This window comes from Acaromyces ingoldii, assembly GCF_003144295.1.
Source record: "Acaromyces ingoldii strain MCA 4198 unplaced genomic scaffold FA10scaffold_2, whole genome shotgun sequence".
Lineage (NCBI taxonomy): Eukaryota > Fungi > Basidiomycota > Exobasidiomycetes > Exobasidiales > Cryptobasidiaceae > Acaromyces > Acaromyces ingoldii.
In genome coordinates, this window is record NW_020290248.1 from 1080090 (window position 1) to 1100571 (window position 20482).

Below are 20482 nucleotides of genomic sequence, written 5' to 3' on the forward strand. Positions count from 1 at the left end.
TTCTTATTTTTTGTTTGCCTTCTTTTGGACTGGACATCGCATTTCCGTGTGTCTTTTGTCATCCATCCATCCACTCACCCACCCACACACCCACTCAAAAGGACAAATCAGGGTGCGGTGAGCAAGCGAGCGAGTAGAAGCAGCCATGCCAGTCGCTACATCGTCGTCGCAGGCCGTCGCGGCGAAGCACGAAGACTTGGCCAACAAGCACCGGCTCCACCTCGACGCGGTGAGGAAGGTGCAGGCACAGGCGCTCCACGATGTCGTCCCTGCCGTCATTTCCGAGCTAGGCCTCGAGGAGGACGCCTTGGCGACCAAGCGCATCAAGTGGTTCCTGAATGATCGCGGTAGGTGTCCATTTCCTTCTCCCTGTCCTGGCATCGGTCCCCCTAATATGGTTCCTCCTCAGCGACCATCTTTCGCTTCTACCGACGAGGCCGGTACGACGCTGCGACGGCGCTTCAGCTGCTCACGACATCGCTGCAGTGGCGCCTCAGGACGGATCTGGACTCGCTCTCGCTCTCGTCGCTGCATCCCCTCTATGTTTCACCGCGCCCGCCCCGGCCGCCACTGTTCTGGGCCAACACAAAGTTCGTCGACCGCTACAGACGGCCGTGCGGTGTCATCAGTCTTCAGAGCCTGGAGCGTGTGGACAGCGCAAGCCTCGACGAGTGCCGCGAGTACATCGTTGGATGTATGGAGTCTGTCCGCCGCCTCCTCGCCCATTCCTACCGCGAGAAGAAGAAGGAGGAGGGTGGCCCGCTGCAGATGGTCATTGCCTTTTCCCTCGAAAAGTCGGGCATGGCCAATCTGGAGCTCGAGCTGTTGCCCTTTCTCCTCGACCTTCTCAAGAACCACTTTCCCGGCATGGTCGGCGCCGTCTTTATTCTCCACTACGGCTGGGTCCATGCCGGCATGTGGGGTCTCGCCAAGCGCGTCCTGCCCCAGCAGGCCCTCGACAAGATCTTCTTCCCTTCGAAGGACGGCCTCCTCGAATTCTTTGACGCGGATCACCTGCCCAGACCCTTTGGCGGCACGCTCGAGGTGGAGATCGACGAGTCGAGCAACGATGTCATGTCCAAGTTTGCGCGGCCCGTCTTTAGCTCAAAGAAGAAGGCCGGGCAAGACGAGGGCAAAGCAGCCGAAGGTGGTGGTGGTGGTGGTGGTAGCGCCAACGCCGGCGGCGACAGCAGCAGCGACGAGTCTTGGGAGCGCAACAGCGCCCCACCTAGCCCACGGGGTCGCAGCGGCGTGTCAAGTCCGGCGCTGGGCTACAAAAAGACGCTGAGCCGTAGCGGCAGCTTCGACAGCCTCGTCGATGAATTCTACAGCACCGAGAACACAGTGAGTCTGGCATTGCACTATGCATGCAATCTCTGCTATTGTATTACAATGGTGGCTGACCCTCCTCTTTCCCTTGCAGCCCTGGGGTTCGCGCAGGGGCACGCCAAAGCACTCGGTGCCCTCTACGCCTCGGCTGGAGCAGATGCAGCACCTCGGAGGAGGCCTGCCCAGCATGACGCCCAAGGCCGCTCAGAAGCTGCAGTACTTGCAAATGACGCGGGACGAGGCGAGCTATCCCTCTTCTGAGTCTCGACCGAGGACCAAGTCGACGCCAACGAATCCCAGCTCGCTCGGCCTATTTCACGACGATGGCTCTGCTATCCCTGGACGCGGTGGTTCCCAGCTTTCTTCGCGTCAACCATCGCGCCACGGCAGCCCTGTGCAGAGCAGACGGGGCACCCTGGTCGGTGGTCAGCTGCCGCTGCCGCTGCAGCAACAGCGAGGAATGCGAAACGTGCACTTTACAGAAAAGGAAGACCAAAGCGGTCCGATTCGCAGGGTGGGCTCCCTTCGCGACTTTCGTCTGGGCAGCCTCACTACCCCGGGCGAGGGTCAGATCGGTCTCCAGGGAGGAGTCAGCGGTGGTGGCAGCGGCAGCAGCAGCAGCAGCGGGGAGGGAGACGAGAGCGACAGCGTCGAGAGTGGCAAAGATGGCCAAAAGACCGACGAGGTTGTCGACGCCAAGGGCAAAAAGCAGAGGCAGAAGACAAGCGAGGCGAGCGGTGGCGGCGATGCAGAGCGAGGTTTCTTTGCGCGATGGAGGCGAGGCAGCAGAAACGTCGATGCAGAGGCGACCAAGGCGTCGGAGAAGGAAGTGGCGTACCGCAAAGAGCTCATGAGGCAGCAGCAGGCACAGTCGAAGTCGCCTCCCTCTGCCGTTGGTCCTGCCGACGCAGCCGCTCCCCCGCCCTTGGCTGCAGGCGAGGCGCTCCCCTCGCCCCAGCTCCAGGTGGCCGATTTGGAAGAGCCACCAATCAGCGGCGTCATGCTTCTGGAGCCAAGCTTCCTCTCGCGTCGCACGCGCAAGTTTGCCGCCATGCCCGATCATGTTTCCCCGTACAATGCCTCGAATCCCTTCTACGGCTACCCAGCCTACCCATCGTCGTCGGCTTCGTCGCCCAAGGCGACGCTGGTGCCACTTTCCAAACTCCCTCGCGACGGCACCTCTGCTGTCATGAGAGGAGGCGCCGCGACGAGGGGCCGTGGTGCATTTGACCTCTCGACAGTCTCGGCCACGGGCCAGTACTATCCGCGACACATGCACGTCAGGCGGCGGAAGCGCGACCTGATGCGGACGCTGGCCTACCTCTTTGTCCTCCGGCTCCTCAGCCTCCACCGGTCCGTCCGCGCCCAGCTGCTGGCCGTGGCGCGCCAGCTGGCCCGGGCCTTTGCCGTGGGCGGCGAGGAGGAGGGTGTGGCCGCAGCTGATGGCGAGGCCAAGGAGGAGCGCTGGAAGATGGCCGAGGAGCGGTACCGGCGACTGAAGCTGGCGGGCCGCCGGGCCGAAGAGGACGACGACGACTATAGGCAGCGCCTCGAAGCGAGCCGGCGCAGAATGGCCGCTGCCACGGCCGCGCAGGGCAGGCCACTGGCGACGCTCGGCATCCGGAAGCGCTACGCCGTCTTCTTTGTCCTGCTTGTTTTGCTCTCCCGGCGGCGGTGGAGGCAGAGTTTGACCCAGGGCATCGACGGCCTCAGACTGTGGATCGTCGCGGGCGCAGGGAGGGCAGTGGGTGGGTTGGCAAACGATGACGCCGCCAGCGAGGCAAGAAACCCATGGGACACTGAAGAGGCAGTGGCATCGGTGGCCGCACCCAGCGAGGACGTCGCTGGCTCTGCTGCTGCGGGCACCGCCGCTGCCACGGCCGACTCGTCGTACAGCAGCCTCACAGGCCTGCATCTGCGGCACAGGCTTGGGATCAAGTAATGGTTGTGACTAATTGCAATGCGATATGGATAATGACATGAAAAGACTGTATGCAGTGTGTGTGTGTGTGCTAGTCTCTGCGTCGCTGATCGGGCGAGTCAGGATGCCTGCTCCGTCGCCGATCGTCGCTGTCTTTGCCATAGTCATCGCGATGCCGTCTGTCTCTCTCTCTGTATGCGTCCCGGTCGTGATCACGGTCTCGGTGCCGTCGATGGCTTTCGCGATCCCTGTCCCTGTCCCTGTCCCCGTCGCGGTGCCGCTTGCGGTCGTCGTAGTACCTCGATCGGTCTCGGTCGCGATCACGGTCGCGGTCACGGTCACGGTCACGGTTACGATCTCGGTCACGGCCATGGTCACGATCACGGACTCGATCACGGTCCCGATCCTTATCGCTGTCGCGTCCGCCGGGGCTCAGACTGCCCCGTCTCGAGCGCGGGCTGTCCCTCTGCTCCGGCTGCTCCCTCTTGACGACGGGCACGTATCTCCTCTCTGGCCTCGCCTTTACGTTTGCCCGCGCCCCATTCGCCCCGCCACCGTTGTTGGCCTTGTCGAGGTCCCTCTCCTTTGCGCCCAGCCCCAGCAGGGCGGCCCTCTTCTGGACCTGGGGCGCCCTCGTCGGGCCATCGCGCTTCTTCCCTGCGCCCATGCCCTCCTTCCAGCCCATGCCGCGGAGAATCGCCGCGCCAAAGTCCTCGACGGGCATCTTGGCGTACGACTCGAGCGTCGGTGCATCGGGACGCGTCGAGGCGTCGTGCCGCAGCGCCTCTTCCTCGGTGAGCGCAATCACGGTGCTGCTCTTGCGGGCGGCTGAGCTGGGGTCCGAGCCGCTCAGCAGAGCGGCGCGGGCCTGCGCTTCCTCGTCGAGGTCTTCCCCCTCCTGTTTCGGGTCTTTCTCCGCGGTATTATCGGCGTCGACTTCCATCGGTGGCACTTCCCCCTCTCGCGCGCCGTCCGCAGCGTCTTCCCTCTTCCCCCGTCGCACCTCCAGCCCGACCTTTTGCGCCTCATCATTCATCCGGTCCTTTGTCGCTGCATCTGCTCCGTGCGTGCGCCTGCCCGGTCCGTGGCCCGCAAGCGCCTCGACATTGACGCCCATCCTCCGCCGGCGCTCCTCCCACCAGTTGTTGTTCTCGCGCGACTCGATGACCTTTGGCTTCTCTCTCGCCGAAGCCCTCGCAGCGTGGGAAGACGAGGAGGCAGCCCACTGGCCAGACTTGGAGCGCGAGAAGCCACTGAGGGATTCGTGACGGGACGCACGCCCATCGTGGTCCTCTTCGTCCGAGGATGAGTTCCCAAAGGCATCTCTGGCCGTGAGGACCTTGCGTGAGCTCCCGTTCGCTCGTGCGCCGGACAGTGACGAAGAGGAGGAGGCAGCGGGAGCGCCATCGCGATCGTCATTGTCTCCGCCATGCACGAGACCCATGGCAAAACCCTGCTTTGGTCCGCTCATCCTCTGTTCTTTCTTTGAGTCCGATACTGCCCCTCTTCGCCCTCTGTCCTCCAGCTCCTACAGCTGCAGATCGTTAGCAAGAAGGGAAGGCAACAAGTGGATGCGGCGTATGCGCGACTTGACTTCCTCGACGATTTTCTTCGCGCGAGGCGCGCGCTGAGCCTTGCTTGTCGCCTCAGCTCCACCTGAGAGAGAAAGGGAAAAATCAGAAAATCTAATCGCGCGCGCATTTCTTCATCATACCATCCAGGTTGCTCGCACTGGTGGAGAGAGGAGGAAAATGGCCCGTCGGTCGAGGAAGTTTCTCGACGACGGCGACTCATCCGACGGTGCGTCGTCTGCCGGCGACGACGGGTCTCTGGCGGGCCAGAAGAGGAAGCGGAGGACGGGCAGGGCGGCAAAGGAAGAGGCCATCTATGGCGTCTTTGGCGAGAGCGACGATGACGACGGCGGGGACAAGAGCAAGAGAACGGACTGGACGAGAGCGCCGGGCTTTGTCAAAGGTGCAACCGAGACGATGGAGGAGGAGGAAGCCCCTCTCTCTTCCGACGATGAGGAAGAGGAGGCATCAGCAAATGATGTCGACTCAGACGACGACTCAGACGACGAGATGCTTGCGCGTCCAAATGGCGGGGAAGACGAGGAGGGAGCAGCGCTGGAGGACCTCGATATGCGACCCACATTTGGCGCAGGGATCGGAGCCAAGACGGGGCCGACTGCTCAGGAGAGGCAGTCCGACACAGACTTGGAAAAGGGAGGCTTCAGACCGGCCACGTTCGTCTCGTCTCGCGGCGGCATTGGGGCACGACCACCTCCGGCCACAGGCGAGGATGCAGGGGACGACGTCGAAGAACGAGGAGGGATAGGAAGCAGAGGAGGCATCGGAAGCAGGGGAGGCATTGGTAGCGGCCGAGCGGGAATAGGAAGCCGCGGAGGACTGGGCAGTGGTGAGGCGGCGCAGCATCCCACCTTTGCGCCCAGCCAGCTGTCCGAGGCCGGCGTTCCTTCTTCGTTTGGTGCAGCAGAGAAGGTGGCTCCTTCTTCCGCCTTTTCTCAAAGGTCGTCTTCGTTCGCTGGTCAGCGACACCAGCCATCAGGTGCAAATGGCGGAGGAGCTGCTCCCAAGACCAACATCCGCTTCGGGACAGGATTGGGGGGAGGATTCGACCCGAGCAAATACCTTGCCCAGATGGGCTGGAGCGGTGGCGGCCTGGGTAGAAACGGCGAGGGCATTGTGAATCCAATTGAGGTGATGCAGCGGCCCTCAAAGGCTGGGTTGGCCTTTGGCGGGCGCAAGGAAAAGACAAAGCAGGCCAAAGACGAGGCACGGCGGCGAGGCGAGGAGGTCAGCACCGATGAGGACGAGAGGGAGGCGAGGCGGAAGCGGGACAAGAGGCGAGCAAACAAAAAGGATCAGACGGCAAAGGAGCAGGACAAGCAGAGACAGCAGGCTTGGACGACGGCCGACAGCAAGAAGAAGCCGCGCAAGCCCAAGGTCCAGCACCGCACCTACGAGCAGATCATCGAGGAGCATGGCGGGGGCAGTGGTGGCGCGGCAGCCACGAGCGACGTGGGACAGATCATCGATGCGACAGGCAAAGAGATGCGAGAGGTATCCTCACTCAGTGCCGCATTGGCTCACCACGCCGTCCCCACGAGCGACACGACGAAGCTACCCGAGTTGCGACACAACCTGCGCCTTATCTGCCAGAACAGCCAGTCGAATCTGGACACGCTGGCACGACAGGGCAGTGCAGTCATGGAGCGCAAAAAGTGGCTCGTCAGGGAGCGCGATGAGTCCCTGAGACGTAAAGCCCGCCATGAGACAGAGGCCAAGCGGCTGTCGTCGCTGCTGGCAGTCGTGCGTCAGCTCGAGAAGCTCGGCCGCGAGGCTCAATCCGACAACAGCCTCGTCGATCTTGAGGTATTCACCCCAGCAGTCAAGGCCCTCGTCGAGGAGCATGCCCAAGAGATCCAAGCCGCGAGACTTGACGAGGCCGTCGTGGGCGCCGTCGTGCCCGTCATGCGTCGCCTTCTGTCCCACTGGTTGCCTCTCGAGGAGCCAGCGCTGTGTGTCACGACCTTGAGAAAGTGGAAGCCTGCCCTGGCCATCGAGAGCGACGCCGAGGCGAGGGCCAAGAGCAAGGAGGCAAAGATCATGACGCCCTACGAAAGCCTGGTCTGGAATCTGTGGATGCCACCTGTCCGCTCCGCACTCAACAATGAGTGGGAGCCGAGCGACTCACAAGGAGCCATCAACCTTATTGAGGCCTGGAAGAGCATCCTGCCTGCATTTGTCCGCGACAATGTCACACAGCAGCTCATCCTTCCCAAGCTGAAGCGTGCCGTGGCAGAATGGGAGCCGCCCAGAGCACAGGAGGACCAAGAGAAGGGAGCCTTGCACCGACTCGTGTTTCCCTGGCTGCCCGTGCTGGGAGACCAGATGGACGACGTTCTGCAAGATGCTAAGCGGCGACTACGGGCCACCGTGAAAGCGTGGAGGGTATCGAGGAGCCTGCCTGCACACTTGGCCGTCTGGCGACCAGTCTTTTCTTCACGGGAATGGGATTCAATGTGCCTAGCCCATGTCGTGCCCAAGCTTTCTGCCCACCTTCGCGCCGAATTCAAGGTCGACCCCACAGACCAAAAAATGGATGCCCTCGAGGACGTCCTGGCCTGGCGGTCCTCGGACGTGCTTCGACCTTCGATTCTCTCCAAAGTCCTTGCGAGGGACTTTCTGCCCAAATGGCTCGAGGCTCTCTATCAGCTACTCATTGACCCGAGAGCGAATTTGGCAGAGGTGGCGCAGTGGTATCAGTTCTGGAAATCATGGTTTCAGCAAAGGCTCGGCGAAAATGCCGGCGTGCTCAGTCTGCAGAGGGGGTTTCAGAGGGCACTCGAAACTATGCAACATGCAATCGAGCTGGGCGACGCGAGGAGCGCCCAGACTCTGCAGAGGCCCTCACTCGAAGGGTTGGCAACGCGCGACGGCGAGGTGCTTCAAGCTCGAGGCGAGAGCAGGCCAACACAACGCCAGAGTGGTGGCCTACAAGACCTACGGGCCCACGGAGCCGATGGTCAGAAAGAAGATGACACAACCTTTATCGACATCGTCAGCGAGGCGGCGTCCGATGCCGACCTACTCGTTCAGGCACTCAACCGGAGAGGGGGACCTGAAGGGGCGCATTCACTCCTACGCCTCTCGCGGGGCATCGACGGGAAAGGCGGCGTCACTTTTTACATTGAGGGTGATGTCATCTTCCGAGAGCAGAGGAGCGCGACGATGGCGGCCCAGACGGTCTACGAACCAATCTCCATCTCTGACCTCATCGAGACGGTTGCAAAAAAGTGACGCAGATGGCTTTGACAACGGCAGAGGAAGTCGCAGGATTAGGGCTGCGACGAATCGAGTGTATTACTACAACCCACATCACTTTACCCAGCTTGCTCAATTGCAATAAACACTTTGCTCTAACGGGGCGCACGGGGGCGTTCGGGCATCTCGGCGGTTCCGGCGAGGAATTGCCTCTCACAGCCAAGTGACGTTGCCGCGAGGCAAATAAACATTGAGAGCGAGGCGATGGCCGCCGGGCCTTTGCTACTGAACGCCACCTGCATCTCTTCCGTGGCCAAGAGTGCTTCGCCTCAAGATAAAGGGAAAAAGGTTTGTGGCGAGGAGCCGATGAGAAGGGATATAAGGGCGACCTCTGTCGCGCCCCCCTCCTTCCTTTTCTCTCCCCACCCATTTTCTTCTGCATCTTCGCTGTGCCTCATTGGGGACCTCTCCACAATCTCTCTTGGGCTGGTACCTTGAGAGTTGCTCAACGATGTTGCGCATCGACCTCCTTCACCTTCTTCTAATAAGCCTCGCGCTGGTTCGCGATGGGTGAGTACTGTCCTCATCCCCGCTCCGACCATTATTCGCTGCACTCACTCTCTCTATCTGCGCACAGAATCAACGTAAAGGGCCTGCCCTTCCAGCAGCTCTCTGCTCCCTCGATAGATCAGAGTACGATGACCTCTGCACCCAACCCAGTCATAGGCAAGAACAACTTTATGGCCTCCGACGTGCTCGATGACCCCTCGAGCTCAATCATTACCGATGGCTCGCTGGTCGATGCCAAGAAGCCCACTTTTCGTCCTTTGGAAGAGCCCTTGGAGAATCTCGCTGTACATTCCGACTCCTTGGCTGGCTCGACGACCAGCACCCTTGGCGCCAACTCGATGTTGACGTCGGTGCCCTCGCCCACTGTCACTCAAGGAAGTGACGTGCAGGAAGGTACAAGCGCTCCACCTTCTTCTTCTCCCGATTCTCCTATGCCATCTTCTTTGCTGCCGGCAGCATCGTCAGTCCTTCTGATCAAGGATGGTGGAGAAGAAATCAAGAATGCCACGTCGATGCTGAACGATGGCAAGAACATTGCATCAGCCCCTGTGACGACAAGCTCCTCCATTGTGCCGCCTTCGGGAGCCCCCACCACCTCCGCTCCGCTAGCGGGTAATTCTGTTGCCAGCGCCACTACAGCCGCGGAGACGACTTCTCAGGGCCTGGCCGGCTCGAACAACATCACCTCGACCAATAATGAGGTGAAAGTAGCAGAGCTAGACGGCATTTCCACCTTCACCTTGCCAGTGACCAGCTTCAATGTCCATGCTACGACTTCTCCGTGGCAGGTTGCTGGCCCCAAAGACGACAAGGGTGCCCCTCTCAACCACAAAGCTTCTGCCACGTCTCATCAGGTCGAAGGTCTCGACGCGAGCTTTAATACGACGTCAGAGCTACCCAACCTTGGGCATGACACGAACAAAGACTCATCCAACGCCGTCACGATGTCTAACGATAAGGAGGCGCTGTGGCTCATCAACAGTAGCAAGCTTACTCCGGGACTCGGTAATACCGCCAACAAGACCAAAGAAGAGTCCGGCGCCACAGCGTCCTCTCACGGCGCCGACGTGAGCATTGCGGCCACATTGATCAGGCCCGACTTTCTTCTGGTGACAGTCGCACCAACCAAGACTTCCTCGCACGACGTCGTCGAGCCGTTCTTCGAGCAGCCCGAGTCGCTGTTCAATGTCGAAGAGCTGTCCCATTTGCTCTTTGGGTCCGCTTCCGAGCAGCCATTCGCAAAACGTGCCGGTAATGCGCCCGCGAATAATGTGCCCGCGAATAATGCGCCTGCGAATAATGCGCCTGCGAATAATGTGGGAGGTCAGCTACCACCGCTGTCGACACAAGAACATGCAATACAAGCGTATAGTCACATTTTCAGCGACGTGGCAGGCATCCGGTGGGGTCAGCGTGAGCGGGGTGTTCCAGAGGAAGACAGAGCACGCTTGCCAGAAGACTTCAGCCGTTTTCGGATTTGGTTTGCAGATCAACTCGTACAAGAGGCTGGAGCAATTGGGGAGCCTGAGGTATACGATCCACCACCTCCTGACCCAAATGCAGGGGCGTCAACTGCAGAGAGTTCAGCTTCAAGGTCGTCAAACTTAAGGAGGGGAGGAGGGAGGGGAAGGCGGGGAAGGAGGGGAAGACAGAAGCGAAGCAATATGCCGTTACAGAACTTAAAAGAGCCACTGAGCGAGCCACTGGAAATGTACGAGCCGAATAAAGAAGGCACAGGAGAAGGCGTGCATTCCTCGTCGATTGATGAGGAGCTGGACATCGAGCAGCTTGCAGAAAAGATCGCGGCCCAGGACGACTGGATGGCGCAGACTTGCGGCGGCAGAGACCGCAAAGGTCGCCTACACCACCCTTTCGTGGGTGGCGAAGGTCGCGAGTACTCAGAAGGATGTTGGTCCGGTGACGTCGAGGGCCGTCTGATTTTTGAGAAGCAAAGCAGCGAGCTCGAAAACAGGTGCGATGGTGCTTCGGGGTACTTACACTTCATCTCGCCTCATGGGCTAGAAAAGCGTTGTTTGTTCCAGTCAAACGACTTTCGCCGCCGCGATGTGTCCACCGACGTCCAAATGCTGGTCCTGGACAAGCGCTGTGGCGGCATGCGCCATTCTGGAAACGAATTTGAGAAGCGTTGCTCGCTCAATGACCAGGAGACACGCTCCGTCAAAAGGAGTCTCAAAGTGGTTTTGGATGGCTATGGGGCGGTTGAGCCCAAGGAAGCGCCATTGACCATCGCTGTTGTCCTGCTCGACCCACCCGTTTTGCCCGAGGACGACGTTCAGCACCTTGATCAACAGACTCAGTTTCTCGTTAAGCGCGGACCAGGCGGGCACGGCAACCATAATACTTACGGCAGCTACGGAAGCCACACCGGTTCTGGCTTTTACAGAAAGCCCACATACATCGAAAATTTGGCCAGGAGGGTGAAACAACTACTTGGCAACCTTAAGTCCACGATTGCCAAGAAGTTCACGGGTAGCAAGATATTAACTGGTTTCGCCCATGATGCAAAAAGGGTCGGCATGACGAGGCCGGGCGTTTTCGTATCCGAAAAACTACTTCCGCCTCTCAAGCATACAGCTTCGAAGAGCGAAGGATTCTCCGCCATCGGCTCAAAACTCAAAAGGCTTGGACAGAAGCTTGGGCATCGTGAGTGGAAAACGCTTTTTCTCATTGTCTTGTCGGGGGTAATAGGCCTCAAATTTCTTCTTGCCCATTCGGTGGTGGTGACGGGAACCCTTCTTCGCCCCTTTTCTTACCATCTGATGCTGTTTGGACAGCTCATCGTAAGCCAAAGAGCACCCGTCTTCTATTGGTCTCCAAGACCAGGCGCCATCGCCGGAGGAGACATTTTTGAGGGACGGGACAGGTTGTTGAGGAGAGGAAGGTACTGGGAGAGCAGAAAGGTGTACGTGCGGCTGTGCAATGGCTGTAAAGTTAGAATGTCAGATAGTTTCTGGAGCTGTTGAGACCACGTTGCGCAGCTTGGCGACTACTGACCTCAGCTTTCTCTTTCTCCCTCAACACAGCTCATCAGAAGGCACAGGCACATTCTTTCCTAAAAAAAAATGGAGGGCGTGAACTTACGTCAGAAGGACCATCCATATTCCATTTTGAGTAGCCATGAGAGTGCTCCGCACAAGCGTGACAATTCAAATGGCTTTGAGGAGCAGATTGCCGGCGACACCAAGCAACCCCTCCGCCTGGCTCGAGAACTTGACGGCGAGCCCACCTTAGTGAAGCGCGGTGTAAGGACAGGCAACATCTTTCGTGGTAATTCTTACAAGAAGATCGCAAAAGGAATCAAGGCAAAGACCTCGAGAGCCGTGCAGAAAGCAGGTCTTAAATTCATTCAAAGAGTAAGACTGCCAAAGAGATCTTTTCACGAGACTACCTCAAGTCCGCTTCCTTTGGTCAAGCGAGCCTCACCGGACAACAGCCACTTCATCCTCAAAATCGCCAACACCGTCGGTAAAGTCATGGAATTTGCTTCCAAATCCGTCAAAGGCCTCAAGCAGGCCACTCGCGGCGTAACGAAAGGCTTCAAGAAGCCCGCCAGGGGCATGAAGAAGCCCGCCAGCTGACATGTGTTTCTTTTATATCTTGTTTAATTCAGACTCGGTTTTCTTCTCTATAACGACGCCGCCTTGTCGCCTTCTTCTTCACTCTCCGCCTTTCGTCTTTTACAGAGAAGCTGTGCTTGTTCTGGTTCCTTCTTGATCATCTTTTCCCCAAAATCACACATTTACGATCTGTCACACGCTCCGAAAGCTCAATGTCATATTTGCGTGTCTTGATCGTCTTCTTTTTGCGCAAGGGGGGGGGGACTCGAGGCGTCTTTGAGGTTGGAAGAAGTTTTGAACAAGCAACGAAGTTGACCTGTTGGCACCAAAGCTGAGACTCTTAAAGATCCATGAGAATCCTCTTCTTTCTGATCCTTTTGTCGGCCTTGCGCTCATCAACGACACGGACCTTTCTTTCTCCTTCTCCTGTCATTCTGCCAGGCGTCTCGTTCTCGTCTCGTGTTGTGCCCTCCCCAACGATCAATTTGCTCGAGGCGTCCAGGTTGGCCTGCATTTCGCTCTGTGACCTAAGCCTCTTGACCTTCCTTTTTCTTCCAGCAAATTGTCTTACGGTGCTCTTTTTACTTCTATTCATCCCGTCCGACTCTCGCGCGCCGATTCGGGAGTTGGCTACTCCAATGATGCAGTTGAACGCATTGATCGTCTGGTCCACCTTGCTCTCTTCATTCGTGTCTCGGGAGCCGCTTCCCTCTTTCTCTGTCCCCTTACCGCTCATATCGTTCCTTCCACTGTGGGTCTCGGTCATCTGGCCCGTCAATCTGTTCCACTCGAGCTCGAGGAGCTTGACGACGACGGCTTCGCACAAATCGAAAGATCGATGGAGGTCAAGCTGCTTTGACGGATCCTCAGTCTTGCGCTTGTCGCCTTCGAGCGAGAGGATCGCTTGGAAGTGCCCACTTCCTCGCACAATTCTGCTTGCTTCTTGCACGACACGATTCAAAGGCAAAGCAGCAAAGGAGATGCGCTGGTTCCTCTGCATTATCGAGTACAAGGAGAGGGTCGCGGCGCCTCTCGAGACGTAGTCTGAAAGGGAGGGTCCCAATGCAGAGATCGGTGTCGAATGAGCAGTCGACGATAATCCCAGCGCATACAAAAGCGAATCGGTCGTATGAAAGGTCATGGGACGAAGCGAAGGTGCTGACCAGCGCTTAGTGACCCAATCGGCATATTTTGGCCCACCCAGACGAACATCGATGAAGTCGTCGTCTTCCTTGGCACGAGTGGACTTGGACTTGGTCTCGCTCAGCGCGTAGGCTCGCAGCGTCTTTTGGAGTCGCTGAAGGTCAAAATGGAGCGGGTCTACATTGTCACCGACGGGCCAGTCGAGCGTGTGTACCAGCCAGTGCTCGATGCACAACTCCTCGTCCCTGATGACAGGCGTGACATCGTAGAACCTGTGTTGGAGCGATCAGCGTGGTAATTCCGCCCCTGGAGCAAAGTTGTGGCTGCCTGATACTCACTTGTCCGGCTCGGGCAGCGGTATAGCAGACGGATAGTCCAATGGGAAAGGCTTTGGTTGTGGTTGTGCCTGGGTGCTCATGCATTCTCTCTGCCTCATAGTTTGACCAGCTCTGGACCCTCCTCTGCGCGCTCTCACTCGGACCGCAGCGCCAGCTTGCAGTGGCGACGAGAACAGGTGAGGCAAAGAGGGCGAGGAGCGCAGGGAGGAGAAGCAGGAAGAAGAAAAAGAGGCGGACGATGAAGAGGAGGAAGAGGACGAGGAGAAGCGAGACTGCAGAGGAGCCTCAAAGTCCGAATCATCACCACCAATTTCCTTGCGGGGCGGAGTGCCGCTGCTGGAGAAGGATTTGTCGGAGCTTGGCTCAGACAGTGAAGATGACGGGGAAGGGCTGTCGAACATCGTGAAGAGCGGGCTCTCTGATCTTTGGCGACCGAGGTCCCTCTGGTGGACCTTGCCCTGCCTCTGATCAGGCAAGCCCGACTGGGTTGCCATAGATGCGCCAGCCATCTCGAGCAGACAAAGACGAAAAAGACAGATGGGGACGGACTGACGGAGGAGGAGATGGGGGAGGAGATGACCCCAGCCCCATACATCAAGCGCTCTAATCGACGCTGCTTCCTGCGCGTGCCGTAGCTGAAGGCTGACGCAGGAGTAGCTTCGATAATTCTACCTCATCAGGGACGCACCTCCTCGATCTATCACCAAGCCTTCCTGGCTTCTCGTGCGCCTCACCCTTCACCGCGCCATATTAACTACATCGGACGTGCGGCGTTGACACGTACTGACCACTAACGACCTGCTGTCGCGGCTCTCATTATTCTCCAGGGCCTCTCTGGTGGCGTTATATCTCCGGCGCGATACAGCCGCGGCGTCACGAAGTCCTGTCCATTAAATTCACGGATGTCAGCGCCCGGGTGCACAAACGGACTAGTGTTTTGGACAAATTTTTAAAATAACAACCGCGTCTTGCTACCTAGCCTGCCCTAACAGCCTCAGTCGATTTGCCCCTTCGGCCTGCGCTCGAACGTGCGTCGCTGCCTGCGCATTAGCCAAGGTAGGACGAGTTTTTACTTCGCCTCACCAACACCGACGACGATCCACACCCGTCGCGGGGACCAGCCACCGCCACTGCTCGACCGACGCACATCCCTGCCCATAGCTGCGCGCTTGATCTGCTTCATTCAGCTTTGCCGGCAGGCAGCGATTCGATCGTCGTTCGCCCCGCCCCGATCTTGTTATTACTGTCGCCCATCGCTCGCGAATAACCCTTTCAGCAGGCACAAGGAAAGGCGCCGCGGCCCCCTCTCTTTTCTTCTTCTATTCCCATCGCCTCACTTGGGGCTTCGAATAACTTTCTGTCTCACGCCACCACCTGCACTCAAGCTCGAACGGTGAGCAGGCGATTAGGCGAAAGAGACGCGACTGGTAGCGATCAGCAGCGGAGGAGGAAGAGAGAGAGAGCCTCCCCTGTTTGCGAAGATAGAAAGGCGAGAATCTCGTTAATTTTGTTTCTGGACTAAAGTCGACAAGGGTCAGAGTTCAAGGGGCCAACGTTTGCTGCGCCTAGCAGCCCTCGGCGAGTGAGAGAGCGCAGGTCAATACTCTTTGCGTACACTCGACTCGATCTACCCCTTTGGCTTAGGATCAAACCGCCTCCGATCACGCGCCCATCCTTTGCCCTGTCCCTCCCTTCACTGGCAAAAAGATGGCAATCTTTCAGCGATCAGCGACGGGCATCTCGCAAAGGTCGCGCAAGAGCAACAAGACCCATGGTGTGCGAAGGCGGAAAACAAAGAAGACAAAGACTTTTCAGTGGTGGACGCGCTTCACCGATACACTGCGCAAGTATGATCCCGACCGCCTCTTCGAGCGACGGGCTCCTCCAGCGGTGCCGAGGAGCGTGTACTTCAACGAAGCGCTCCCCGCCGAGGCATTCGACAAGAAGGGCAAGCCGCACAAGAACTGGCAATTTGCCACGAACCAGGTGAGTGGCCTAGTATTGCCCAGCAAAAATTGCGCCGGTTGCTGACATTGCGTGAATAGCTCTTAACGGCGAGATATACCCTCTACAACTTCCTGTTCAAGAACTTGTGGGAGCAGTACCACAGAGTCGCCAATCTGTTCTTCACACGTCAGTGCTGTGTTCCTCTCGCTCCTGTATCTTCTTGACCACTGACATTGCCACACCCTTTCAGTCATTGTCGTGCTTCAGTTCTTTCCCAAGTTCGCCACCATCTCGCCAGGTCTCGCCATGCTGCCTCTCCTCGTTGTCCTTGCGGGCACGATGATCAAGGATGGCTACGAAGACACTCGAAGACACATTTCCGATCGCAGCATCAACAACGCAAAGACACGAGTCGTCGTCGGCGGCGGCTGGATCAACCCAAATGTTACTCAGTCGAAGCAACAATCGTTCCAATCCACCTTCAAGGCTTTCCGGGAGCAAATGCTGGGAGGCAAGAAGCGTCAGAACAAAAAGATGCTTGAGCATCAAAAGGAGCTTAGCGCCCGTCGCTCGATGACTTTCGATCAATCGCCCATGGAGCCCGCAGCCGACGCTCCGGGCGGTGGGGTCGCACCTCAAACCCACCAAATCGCTGGAAGTGATGCTGGCAGCGGCTTGGGCCCCGAGCTGGGGCGCACAAGGACGTCGCAAAGCTCACTGCGCTCTGGCCCTGTGCGGAGGCAGTCTTCGATGGGCGTGAGTGTCCTCAACAGCGAGTACGAGCACGGCGACGACGGACGAGTGCGTCACCATGGCAAGATCCTGAACCCGGACGAAGAGGCGCAGTACTGGGCCAAGCGGGCGCCCAGATGGCGCAAGATGAATTGGGAAGACTTGAAGGTGGGCGACTTTGTCCTCCTCAAGGACAACGAGCCAATCCCTGCAGACATCATCGTTTGCGCTACGTCAGAGGAAGAGGACGCCTGCTTTGTTGAGACTAAGAATCTGGACGGAGAGACAAATTTGAAGGTGCGCCACGCAGTCCCCGAGTTGGCTCAAACGATTCGCACCGCAAAGGACTGCACAGAGGCTCAAATGAGAATCGACACCGGCCCGAGGGATACCGACATGTACCGCCTCAATGCCAGTGTCATCCTCGGCGATCGCTTTGACAAGGACGGCCAGCCCCTACGATGCCCCGTTACGATCAATCAGATCTTGCTCCGTGGCTGCAATGTGCGCAACACCCGATGGATCATTGGCGTCGTTCTCATGACGGGCGCCGACACCAAGATCATCGCCAACTCCGGACAGACTCCCACGAAGCGTGGCAAGGTAGAGCGACAAATGAACCCCATGGTCTACGTCAACCTTATCATTCTCGCTGCCATGGCTGTCGGTCTGGCCATTGCCGATTCTCTGATCGAGCAACATTTCTTCAATAGGCAAGCCTACTGGGAGTACTATGCCATCTTCAGCGACGACAATCCCAAGCTCAACGGTCTCGTGACATTTGGCAACTCGCTCATCACGTTCCAGAATATCGTCCCCATCTCACTTTACATCTCCATCGAGGTCGTCCGCACGATCCAGGCCTACTTCATCTTTGATGACCACGACATCTACTACGAAAAGACGAACCGAAGGACGCTTGCACGTTCGTGGAATCTCGCAGACGACCTCGGTCAGATCGAGTACATTTTCTCTGACAAGACGGGCACTTTGACGCAAAATCTGATGATCTTCCGCGAATTTGCCGTTGGTGGCACCACCTATCGAGGCGACGACGAATTTGGAGCAAAGCCCAAGACGTCTTCGGGCGACGAGAGTAGCAGCAACGAGAAGGAGGCCCAACAGTTGAGCGAGGAGAGCGAGTCATCGACCGGAGCCGTCGATGCTCAGGGCCGTAGGCGGGTGAAGCCTGCTAATGCCGATGTCCAGCCCTTCAAGGATCGTCTGCTCACCGAGGCCCTAAAGAGCCCGGGCACGCCACATGGTAAGCTCCTCGGATGGTTCTGGCGCACCTTGGCCCTTTGCCACACTGTGGTCACGGGCGAAGACGAAGAGACTGGTGCGCTCGAATACAAGGCACAGAGCCCCGACGAACAAGCATTGGTCCAGGCGGCTGCCGAGGTCGGCTTCATTTTCTGCGGAAAGGATAGGAGCACACTCAAGATCCAGACACCCTACTCCGCCGAGTATGAAAAGTACGAGCTGCTCACTGTCCTCGAGTTCTCCTCGGCGCGCAAGCGGATGAGTGTGATTTTGAGGCGCGAGGCGGACGGCAAGATCCTCGTCATGACAAAGGGCGCCGACAGTGTCATTTTCGAACGATCGGCCCCTGGGCAAGACGAGATCAAGGCAAAGACGGACGAAGCGCTCGAGGAGTTTGCCAACAAGGGTCTCCGTACGCTCTGTCTTGGTTACAAGGAGCTCAGCGTTGAGGAATACGACGAGTGGGCTGGCCAGTACCACGAGGCCACCGTCTTGCTGGAGGGCCGTGAGGAGCGCATGGAGGAGCTGGCATCACACTTGGAGCAAGACTTTGTCTTGCTGGGTGCTACCGCCATCGAGGACCGGTTGCAAGAGGGCGTGCCCGAGACAATTGCCGACCTGAAGCGGGCTGGTATCAATGTCTGGGTTGCGACGGGCGACAAGCTGGAGACGGCTATCGCTATCGGCTACTCAACGATGCTGCTATCCAAGGACATGAACCTGATCGTCGTTCGAGGAGGCGAATACGGGCAGCCCAACTCAGCCTATGATCAGCTCAAAAGAGCCATTGAGCAATTCTTTGGCGGGTCAGAGGCTCTTGCGCAAATGGAGAATCAGCCTCCGGACTATGAGGGACTGGAGGGTGAAGAGGCTTACACCGGACGGAGAAGCACGACGAGCGCCGCATCATTGGTCGGTGAGGACAACGGCCAGCGACCTGGCGGCTATGCCCTTGTCATTGATGGCAAGGCTCTCGGTCACGCCCTCTCGGAGGAGTTCAGCAAAGAGCTGCTCCTGGACATCTCGACGCAGTGCAAGGCCGTCATTTGTTGCCGAGTGTCGCCGCTGCAGAAGGCTCTCATCGTCAGACTCATCAAGGATGGTCTCGGCGTCATGACGCTGGCTGTCGGTGATGGTGCCAACGATGTCTCGATGATCCAGGCTGCTCACGTCGGCGTCGGTATTGCCGGTGAGGAAGGTCTCCAAGCCGTCAACAGCTCCGATTACGCCATTGCCCAGTTCCGCTTCCTCAAACGCCTCATTCTCGTCCACGGCCACTACTGCTACCACCGCAACGGCAACATGATCATCAATTTCTTCTACAAGAACTGGATCAACATCTTCTGCCTCTTCTGGTTCCAGATCTACTGCGCTTGGTCTTCGACCCAGGTCATGGACTACGTCTACCTCCTGTTCTGGAACGCCTTCTGGACTGTGGCGGCCGTCATTGCGCTCGGCATCTTCGAGCGTGTCCTGCCCGACAATGTGCTCATGGACATTCCGGAGCTGTACAAGCGGAGTCGAAAGGGCAGCTACTTCAGCCTGAAGCTTTTCATGATCTACCTCCTCGACTCGCTCTGGCAGTCAGCCATCCTCTACTTCCTCATCTGCTACTCGTACGAATTCGTGTCTGCGCGCGACGACGGCTACGACGTGTCGCTTTGGGAGTGGTCCACTACGCTGGCCATGGCCTCCGTCGTCGTGGCTAACCTGTCCGTCGGTCTGGATATTCGCGCCTGGAACTGGTTCATCTTTGCCGGTGTCTGGCTCGGCCCGTTCCTCATCTTCATCTTTGCCCCCATCTACGCCGCTTTCCCACCTACGCTCATCTGGACCTACTCGTACGGCAACAACCACTACCTCTACTACAGCGCCGCTTACTGGTTTGTTGGCATCCTCACCATTTGGCTTGCGCTGCTGCCGAAGTTCATCTGGAAGCATGTCCGCCAGACGTACTTCCCAACCGACATCGATGTGATTCGAGCCATTGCCAAGTACGACCCGAACCACGACTTCATCCGCGACCCTGGCATGCCGGCCCTTCGGGCGGCAAAGCAGTACGGTCTCGAGCTACCCCCCTCGGCACCCGGGCGAAGCAACATTGCAAGCCACGATCCCGAGGCTGTCGACTCGAGGGAGAGCGAGACGCACGCAATGGCGCCGCTCCGGCCTGTCGAGTCGCGCACCAGTAGTATTCATTACGACATGGCGACGGGTCAAGCGACACCGTCGCGCGGCTACACGTTCAGCGCAGATGACGAGCCGAGAGGAAAGCACGGCAAACAGCAGCGGAGCGGTAGCGTCAAGCGCAGAGCGACGCTCTCGAAGCTGGGTCGGTCGCTGGGTTTCAAGGGCAAACGCCTCAGTACCATCAGACACTCGAAAGAAGAAGACGAGGAGCCCACAGAAGGGGCTGCCGATGAAGGCGCAGACGAGTTCGGGCAGCAGCGAGAAGCGTCGAGACACCTCGAACCAGGGCCAGAAGAGGAAGACAACGTCCCAGACGAAGAGCCCTTGGCACGGTGATCCCCTTTTCTCTTTTTTCTTTCCATCCACCTACACGCACAATACACTTTCACTTTCATCAGTCGCAACAGCTAGCACAGGAACCTTTGTCTTTCCGTTTGTGGCCATTGCCCGTTGAAACACGTTCCATAGGATCATCTACACCATTCTCTATACAGAAAATTCTCTCTTCTTGGTAATATCATTCGGACGTTTGTTTTGCTGTTCATGGAGCGCGACTGTCGGAGGCGATGGGAGTATTGAAAAGGCGCTGTTTGATGTCTTCTTGGAGCGCAAACGGTTTGGCACGCCTGAACACCGCGGGCGTGGACGGCTTCACATCCGGCTCCTTTTCGAGGCGCGATCGTG

General features: G+C 58.2%; 6 protein-coding genes across 6 annotated transcripts; 4 read left to right on the top strand and 2 right to left on the bottom strand.

Annotated features, from left to right (window-relative positions):
- Nucleotides 1–95: 95 nt before the first annotated feature.
- On the top strand, nt 96–3271 carry FA10DRAFT_300106 (hypothetical protein; the record flags this gene model as incomplete). Its single annotated transcript, XM_025524794.1, has 3 exons — nt 96–347; nt 410–1344; nt 1424–3271. The coding sequence occupies exons 1-3, from the start codon at nt 146–148 to the stop codon at nt 3269–3271; spliced, it is 2985 nt and encodes a 994-aa protein (XP_025378700.1). The 5' UTR covers nt 96–145.
- On the bottom strand, nt 3266–4875 carry FA10DRAFT_265356 (hypothetical protein). Its single transcript, XM_025521026.1, has one exon. It carries the CDS (start codon nt 4692–4694, stop codon nt 3342–3344), a length of 1353 nt encoding a protein of 450 aa, XP_025378701.1. The 5' UTR covers nt 4695–4875; the 3' UTR covers nt 3266–3341.
- Nucleotides 4876–5391: 516 nt separating this feature from the next.
- On the top strand, nt 5392–8073 carry FA10DRAFT_228053 (TFP11-domain-containing protein; the record flags this gene model as incomplete). The annotated part of the gene is made up of 1 exon (XM_025518732.1): nt 5392–8073. One exon carries the CDS (start codon nt 5392–5394, stop codon nt 8071–8073), a length of 2682 nt encoding a protein of 893 aa, XP_025378702.1.
- Nucleotides 8074–8548: 475 nt separating this feature from the next.
- Nucleotides 8549–12206, top strand: FA10DRAFT_284437 (hypothetical protein; the record flags this gene model as incomplete). Its single annotated transcript, XM_025523919.1, has 4 exons — nt 8549–8607; nt 8675–9923; nt 10284–11271; nt 12130–12206. 4 exons carry the CDS (start codon nt 8549–8551, stop codon nt 12204–12206), a joined length of 2373 nt encoding a protein of 790 aa, XP_025378703.1.
- Nucleotides 12207–12564: 358 nt separating this feature from the next.
- FA10DRAFT_278311 (hypothetical protein) lies at nt 12565–14611 on the bottom strand (the record flags this gene model as incomplete). Its single annotated transcript, XM_025523449.1, has 3 exons — nt 13667–14611; nt 12757–13600; nt 12565–12693 (listed from the first exon to the last, which is right to left on the bottom strand). Coding segments are annotated over exons 1-3 (1482 nt in total), but the record flags the coding sequence as incomplete, so codon positions are not given.
- A 762-nt stretch (nt 14612–15373) lies between these two features.
- Nucleotides 15374–20134, top strand: FA10DRAFT_258885 (phospholipid-translocating P-type ATPase; the record flags this gene model as incomplete). The annotated part of the gene is made up of 3 exons (XM_025519934.1): nt 15374–15652; nt 15712–15799; nt 15864–20134. The coding sequence occupies 3 exons, from the start codon at nt 15374–15376 to the stop codon at nt 20132–20134; spliced, it is 4638 nt and encodes a 1545-aa protein (XP_025378705.1).
- Nucleotides 20135–20482: the final 348 nt, after the last annotated feature.

Excerpts from the sequence above, each read along its gene's own strand:
- FA10DRAFT_265356 (XM_025521026.1), bottom strand. The coding sequence starts at position 4,694 with ATGGGTCTCGTGCATGGCGGAGACAATGACGATCGCGATGGCGCTCCC.